The 8,582-nt window shown below is 33.6% G+C and overlaps 1 protein-coding gene across 1 annotated transcript; it reads left to right on the forward strand.

The window, feature by feature from the left end:
- The first annotated feature begins 740 nt into the window (after positions 1–740).
- Positions 741–8,033, forward strand: LOC118051886 (apoptosis inhibitor 5-like protein API5). Its single transcript, XM_035062649.2, has 17 exons — positions 741–853; positions 1,010–1,119; positions 1,200–1,361; positions 1,558–1,657; positions 1,747–1,812; positions 2,915–3,012; positions 3,103–3,177; positions 3,269–3,427; positions 4,716–4,781; positions 4,872–4,937; positions 5,069–5,179; positions 5,439–5,528; positions 5,616–5,722; positions 6,209–6,323; positions 6,418–6,483; positions 6,571–6,674; positions 7,473–8,033. Exons 2-17 carry the CDS (start codon positions 1,021–1,023, stop codon positions 7,657–7,659), a joined length of 1,671 nt encoding a protein of 556 aa, XP_034918540.1. The 5' UTR covers positions 741–853; positions 1,010–1,020; the 3' UTR covers positions 7,660–8,033.
- Positions 8,034–8,582: the final 549 nt, after the last annotated feature.

The raw sequence follows: 8,582 nt of genomic DNA on the forward strand, positions 1-8,582 counted from the left end.
TTGAACTAAAAAATTAATTGATTATCCAACACATAAACCTTATTCTTAAGCTTTTTAGATTTTAAAGTTTCATCAGAATCCATACACAATCCATCTTGTGATTCCAGTAAAGCTTAACCTTAACTTCTGTAGTGTTGATGACAATTCTAATATATAAACCTCAAATAGAATCTATAAATAATTTAAGTTTTTTTTTTTTTGATTTGTATAGATAACACAAATCAAATAAATACATAATATATATAAATATATGTTTTTCAAAGAAGAATAATAAATAATAAATAATTAAGTGGAGGTCAAACCTGCACTTAATTTTAATTTTTAATGTTATGGAATAAAAATATGATAAATTTAAAAATAATAAATATAAAATCTATATTTCTCATGACATACTATGTTATATACCATAAGAAAATTGAATTAAAGAAACCAAACACATAATTATTCAATAGCATTAAAAAATTAATAAAATAAAATAAATTATTTTTAATTCTAACTCACAAGTCTAGATATTTAAAATTATTTTACAAACAATGTTTTATAAAAAATTAATTGAATTATTTTTATTTAAAATTATTTTTTTATTTTTTCAAATTATTTTTATATATTAATATTAAAAATAATATTTTTAAAAATTAAAGAAAAATCTTATTTTAATAAAAATATTTTAAAAAACAATTTCTACTAATTTTAAACTAGTGTTTTGAATCAATCGTAAAAGCAAACGACGCCGTTAAATCCTCGAAAGAATACCTGCGAGATAAACGAAGGTGTTTCTTCTTTCTTTTGGCTATCAACCAAAAACCCTTGAAACTCTCTCCCCCATCTACTAGTAACTGAAACTGCTCCTCCTGTACGTCTCCTTCTCTTAAATCTTTCTCTCTCTAACACTATTTTTTCTTATAAAAATGAATAGATAGTATAGAAATAAATAAATCTTCTCATCCAATGAAATACTACTCATTTTCTTCAATCTGAATATATATTTTTTAATTTCACTTTCTCCCAGTTTCTCTCCAAATGAACGACCCTGCCGCCACCGCCACCGACGACGGCATCCACATCGAGAAGCTCTACGAGTTCGGCGAGCGACTCAATGAGTCCAAAGACAAGTCTCAGGTAAAGCCTTAGGGTTTTATTTAAATTATTTTATACTTAGGTGATCTTAACAGCTTTGTCTTTTTTGTTATTTATGATAGAATGTGAAGGATTACCAGGGGATTATGGATGCAGCAAAAACGAGCATAAAAGCGAAGCAATTGGCGGCACAGTTAATCCCGAGGTTCTTCAAGTTCTTCCCTGAGCTTTCCAGTCAAGCTGTCGAGACGCAAATCGATTTGATTGAACAAGAAGAGCTCGGGGTTAGTTTACTTTTTTTTTTCTTTTGTGTTAGAAACCATGTCTTTTGAACATGGTGCATTGGTGCAGGGTTTTTATATTGTGTGCTTGCTTGAAGGATTAGTATCTGGAAGTGTTTGGTTACGCATTTGTTTACAAATTGAAATTAAAGTGGATTTTAGGCTTTTGTATGGATTTAAGTGTTAATTGGTTGTGCAGGTCCGGGTGCAAGCAATTAGGGGACTGCCGCTATTTTGTAAGGATACGCCGGAGTATTTGTCAAAAATTGTGGATATTCTTGTGCAACTCCTTGCAGCTGGTAATTGGATTTTCTAAAAAAAGAATTTTGAGAAGGGACTTTTGTTGGTGTAGTAGGGATTTGACGTTGACTTCTCTTTATGGTTTTAGAGGAAATTGTGGAGCGGGATGCAGTGCTTAAAGCCCTTATGTCCCTGTTGAGGCAGGATGTGAAAGGTAAATCTTTAAGATGGATGAAATAATTTGAATGGATATTATATAATGTGCAAATGAGTATATATTAACTATCTTTGGACTCCAGGATACAAATCTTGTACAGTTCCAACTTGGCCAGAATGTCGGATGGAAGTTCAGGAAAATTAGCATGTGCTTTTACAAGAATTCTTCTTTTTTCATAGTGACATAGGGTGCTTTCTGTTTTCATGCAACATAAATGTAGCATGCTTTTCTGCAACTCCTTTACATTCTTAAAATTTATATAGATTAACAGTTATCATGCTTTAGACCTCTATTTCATGTAGAGCTTTCCTTGAAGGTGGAAATGTCATGGTTTTGTTTTAGGCAAATGTTGTCTTTATAGGACCAGGCAATGGTGAATTACATCTTTGAAAAGCTGCAATTAGTGTTGTTGTTGCTATCTAAGCGTACATTTGTAAACTAGTTGGCATCAAGCCACAAGATTCTTGAAAACTATAATTGTTTCAAAGAGAATAGTATTTCTTTGAAAGAGAAAAATCCTGTTAGAATTGTGGGCCTCTTCCCAACTTTGGGGAGTTAATAATACTAACTGAAAAAAATAAAAATGGTAAAATCCATCTTGTTAATAACCACTACATTTTAAGCTACAATTCTACATTTGGTTCACACCAGAATGAATTAGATATCGGTGAAACAGAAGGGCATTTAGGGAAAAAATCAACCTGAATTCTTAGAAGTTTGGGTTTTTAGTTGATTACGCAGTGGAATATTGGGAAGCATTTTTGCTAAAAGGATGAGTTTAATTTTTTCAATTACTAGTTCGGACATATTTCATACGAAATATAGTAAATGAACTTGGTAGTTTATCATGGTTTCAACTATTTGTCAATGGTTGCACCTCTTGGCAGATAAATTAATAGATTTCTACACCTTCACCTAGGAGAAAGAAAATAAATAAAAAAAAAGAGAAAGAAAATGAGAACTTGTAAAATTTTACCTGAATATTCTCAATTAAGCTTGTATTAGGCACCATACACGTTTTCTAGCATGCCTTTTGTTGTGGGTTCTTTTTTTCCCTTATAGTTTTTTCTCAAATGTATTTATTCTTCTTGCTATTCAGCATCGTTGTCTGCCTTATTTAAGCATATTGGGACTGTTGAAGAACCAAGCACGGATGAGCTTATTCGCGAGAAAGTTCTGAGCTTTGTAAGAGATAAGGTTAGAAGTTTACATAAAGCTGTTTGTCAAGGTTATTGTTAATTTGGTTCACTTTTGCCAACAATTGATGGCTAATAACCTAATTTTCAGGTTTTCCCACTCAAAGCTGAACTCCTGAGACCTCAAGAGGAAATGGAGCGTCATATAACTGATTTGATTAAAAAGGTGCTCATAACTTTACCCTTTTTATTATGAGACTTCAAATTCTGCTGATCTATTAAAGTATGCATGACTAGTTTGAATTTTTCCTTTTTAGAGTTCAGAAGATGTAACTGGAGCGGAGTTCAGAATGTTTATGGACTTCTTAAAAAAATTGAGCATATTTGGAGACAAAGCTCCTTCTGAACGCATGAAAGAGCTAGTTGGAATCATTGAAGGACAGGCTGATCTAGATTCAGCATTTGATGTGACTCATGTGAGTGATTGTTTGAATTCAGCTCCTAACTTTAATGCTGCATTGTGAACTACGAAACACTAACTTCCTTTCTAATCACTGCAAGACCTGTTGTTAATCAACAATAGAGACTTGTGCATTTTCTTCTAAAGTAGATTCCGTCTACCGACTTGTATGAATATTGAGGATTAGTTATGAGTAAATAATGCCTTGTGCTATAATCCACATTTGATAGGCTGTTTGCTATTTCTGATCTCATGTATGTGTGGATACATGGATAAATTGCTTCTATGTTATGCAACATGTAGCTTCTAACAGTATGCTGTAAAATGCACTCATGCCTCTTGTCATGCTCCTTGTGTCAAAATTAAAGAATAGATGGGTTTGGCAATTTGATGAAATATGTTTTGACATATTTCTTAGAACTCTGAATAAGATCCATTCTACTAGAAATCTTAAGATGTGTTTAGTCCATAGTTTTCTATTTTATGCTGGGAGATGTAACCCTTGCATTGGTAACTTATCTAAAATTCCCAAGAACAGTGCGATGCATTTCCTGGAGGAGTAATTCTATACAGTTTAACAGAAGACTTTAGAGATGCTGGAATGTATATGCTGAATGAAAAGAATACCACCTTCACAAGCATGAGAGTATTAGTGCTAACCGAATAATGCGCTGAAAAGATGGCAGAGCAAAGTTTGCACATGAGCCTTGGAAGAATACTCTTGCTTTCCTTGTTATTTAATTTTTTAAGCCTAGATATCTTGATTTGATATTCTCTAGCTGTTGTTTGATTAGCATGTGCCTTTTTGATTAGTGATTTCTTTTTCTACAACTGTTAAGCTCAGGGCTTTCAATTACTATAAATATCCTGGTCAGGCTGTTTGCTGAGAAGATCATTTATTCTCTTATAATAAATTCAGATTTTAGAGGTTTTCTCTACAAACCGTAAACTGTGCTTTGTTTCCAATTTCAGTTTCATCCATGTTTTTAGCCACTCTTCTTTTATGTTTGCTGTTTTATGTTGTTTTCCCTTTTTCATCATCAATCAATCCGCTAGTTAGTTTTGTACAATGTTCATTTGTGCATGCTTGAACATGTGATCTACTTATATTTTCATGTGCTGGGTGTTTTAAACTGCAATGATTTTTTCAGAAATCCTGTTGTAAGTGGTGGTGTTGATTCTTCATGCTCTTCTGCATTGCATGTTGTCATTTTGCTTCAAAATACACAATGATTGCAAATTTTGCTTTTACTCCCTACTGTTACAATCCCCTTAAAGTGACTTGAATTGGTATCCAAACACAGGTTTCGGATACAGACCATATTGACAGATTGATATCATGCCTGTATATGGCACTTCCATTTTTCCTGGTATGGACTGTGTTTTTCATTATTGAGATTTTGTGTATTTTGCATCTTTTCCTGACCTTACAACTTGTCCCTATTAATTTATGAACACAGAGGGGTGCATCGAGCAGCAGGTTCCTCAATTATTTGAACAAACACATCATTCCTGTTTTTGACAAGGTAGTGCACTCCCTTCTCTTTCGTTAGTATCTTTAAATATCTTATTCTTGTTTTTCTTTTTTTGTTTTGTTTGTGCTTGCATATGCCTTTTGACAAGATCCTGTCAATTCTAATAATTTCCTCTTTGCTAGTTTCCCGAGGAGCGGAAGCTTGATTTGCTCAAAGCACTTGCAGAAATATCTCCTTTTACATTACCACAGGATTCACGCCAGATTCTTCCCTCTGTTGTTCAGCTTTTGAAGGTAACCTTTTCTTTTTCAAGATTAATTTAGTCCTTGCCCTGGATGATTTCAAAAAAGGTTGTTAAATCAAATGCACTTCTAATGTCATAGTAATGCTTGTGTGTTTGTTCTCACAGATTTTCAGTTTCATGTCCATGAGAAGGATTCTTATTGAATCAAATCGTTAAAGCCTCTCTAAAAACTCTGCATATACCAAACACTTATTTATTGATGTAGACTGGTCTCATATAGTTATGCCTTCTCTTTTTTTGCCACTCAGAAATACATGCCACGGAGGAAGAGCGGAGAAGAGATGAACTTTACATATGTTGAGTGCTTGTTATATGCGTTTCATCACTTAGCTCATAAGGTTGTAATTTCATGATTTTACATTTGCCAGCATACTCTTGCATGTATCAGCTCGGTGACACATAATATGATCTTTGTTGTTTTAAAGGCTCCAAATGCTACAAACAGCCTGTGTGGTTACAAGATTGTGACTGGGCAGCCATCAGACCGTCTTGGGGAGGACTTCTCTGAGTTTTACACTGACTTGACAGAGAGGTGACATTTTAATTCAGAAGTAGAATTCTTAACATTTGTTTTGGTATTTAATTGAGTGATTCTTGTTTCTTAACTTGAAAGGAACAAAATAGTATTTTCTGTAGTTGTATTTGTTTTGTAATTCTTGGTGCAACTTTGCTATTTCAAAACTTTTGCAGATAGGAACTTGTGCTTTATTGCTCATTAGCTTACCTTCATACCCCGCCTAAAATGACAGTGGTTTTATTTTTTAAATGCATGTTGTTAGCCTTGGAGGAAATTTCACTAATATAAAGATAAATTTTAAGCTTAAGCAATGAGTTCACTTGTAGAGAAATAAAATGATAAATAATGTCCTTAGCTGTGATTATTATTCCAAGGACTTATTAATGTTCTTTTCTTTGAATTAAACAATTTTCACGGTTTTGAACCAAACAAGCATTGTCATATTTCTGTAGCTCTAATATGGGTCTTCCATTGACATTGTTTTTGGTGTCTGGGGTGCAGGTTGAGTAGTGTAGAAGATCTAACCAGGGCTACCATGAAAAAGTTAACTCAGGGAATGGCTGAACACAACAAAGCAATGGCAGCTGCGAAGTCTGATGAAGCAAAGGATAACATAGTAAGTTAATTTCTCAGGAGATGGACATCTTATGGTCTTCTGTAGAGCTTTTCATTGCAGTATCTTACAAACATATTTCTTGTTTAATGTGCAGAAAACACAAAAACAGAATACTACAACTGGGTTGCGTACGTGTAATAACATTTTGGCAATGACAAAGGTTTAGAAAGAATGAAATTTTGACAAAGTGAATTCCATGCCTATGTATTTGTAAAACACCAATAACTTCTTGTTCTACAATTTTCAGCCATTGCATTCAAAGACACCTTTGTTTATTGGAGATAAGAGTATCAACCTCTCTTGGAAAGAAGTAGCAAAACCTTCTGTGCCATCCACTACTGTCTCAGCTGGGTATGAGAGATGTCTAATCCTTTTCTTTGAATATATATATATATTAATTAATTAAAAAATTTGACTAGCTTAAAATGAAAAGGGTGAAGTACATTTTGGTTACTTTGACAAGCTTAACATTTTTTCCAAATGTTTCACTGTCAACATTAAATTTGGAAATTTTGTGATTTTATTTTAGTTGCCAAGCTGTTATGATGTAGTCTTCTATCATAGACTTGGATGGAAATTTGATAGACTCGTGCTGTGTTGGATGGAAATTTAATTGCATTATGTGCTGTGAAAGCAATTGAGTATATTTGGTCCCTTTCAGTAATCAATATGAACTAATCTACATTTATGAGTACAAGTATGCAGCTTCCTGAACTATTAGGATTAAGTGGTGGAATGTTAAGAAAATGATGGGCTAAATGTACCCTGCCCTAGAGAGTTTTGTTATTAGAATAGGCTCCTGAAACTGAGGTCAGTAGTCCTTGCAGTGAGTGATGAGACAATGTCGCTCAAATTGACAAGGTTTTTGCTACTGGCATAGGCTTAAAAAAAATAGATTTTTTTTCTCTCCTTTTCCCCTTAAATTCAAAATATGAGGTCAGAAGAATCTACAGAGTGATAGGATAATGTCCACCGTGATTGAGGAAACTATTGGAAATGATATTTCCCCATAACAGTAAGATGAAGTGAAAGTCACTCCCATTAAATGCCTAGATAGCAATGCCAGTAAATGTTATATTAGTTGAATGAACCTTTTTTCTTTACAGTTTCTCTTTTAAAGAGCAGTTCTTAGGCTATTTTTGTGTGCAGAGGGAAACGACCTGCCACCACCGCCAATGGTTCCGGGAACATGGAAAAAAAGGGTCGTGGGGCTGGTGGCATGCATAATCAACTCGTTAATAGGGCGCTGGAAGGTATATCTTATGGTGGAAGGGGCAGTCCAAGGGGCAGGGGCAGAGGGTGGGGTGGACGTGGAAGAGGAAGAAGCTTTCGGTAAATGTCATGTATTCCCACAATAAAAAGAAGTATGAACCGGTGATTGAGCTGCCCTAGAAGAATATCCAGCCGGAGTGGTTGATGTACCAAGATTCTTTCTCGGGAGAAATGAGATCATATATACATACAAGGAACTGACACGTTTTCTGATTTGTTGTGGACTAACACCAACCATCGTATTCCCAATTTCCTATGAGCATGTCAATGTAGATTAATGATTTGGATACCAATTAGGGCTCTGAGGTCCCAATCCTGACTCGTTTAGCCATCAAAGTTGCATTGCAGGACTTCTGATTCCTTGTATTTAGTCAGGGCGTGGTTGCTTGTATTTTATGTCAGTATTTGTCAGCAGACTTGGTGACTTGTTTATTCAAATTCCTTTTGTACTTTTTGATACAGGGATGGTAGGAATATAGAGGGGAAATGGTTCATGCTCAAGGTACAAAATCAAAATGATTTTATGCAATTAACCTACCACTTTAAAGATAAAGATTTGCTCATCACTTTACTTATGTAGAGTTTTCTATTTGATGCTCAATTTTGCAACAAAAAATTCCATTCTACTGCTTGAAAAAAAAAAAAGAATAAAATGCGAGCATCTTAATTAACATAATAGATAAAATAAATGGTTTATTTTTTTACGTGGTTCAAATTCACCTTTTATTTATTTGTTTTTCCTTCATAATTGTTTTGATTTTTTTGTTGTCGCCTTTTGTAATAACCCAATTTTGGGTTTACCAAAGTTTTCTCATATTTTATTATATTTTATTTTTATTCAAAAGAAAAAGAAAATCCAAAAAATTAAGAAAAGTTTAAAATTAAAAAAATATTTTTTTTCAGGTCAACTGTTTTCTTCCCATCAAAATTGGGTTAATATGGGTCAAACATTTTGAATTATTTTAGGTTAAAATTATTATTTTTAGT

Source organism: Populus alba, chromosome 11 (assembly GCF_005239225.2).
Source record: "Populus alba chromosome 11, ASM523922v2, whole genome shotgun sequence".
Taxonomy (NCBI): domain Eukaryota; kingdom Viridiplantae; phylum Streptophyta; class Magnoliopsida; order Malpighiales; family Salicaceae; genus Populus; species Populus alba.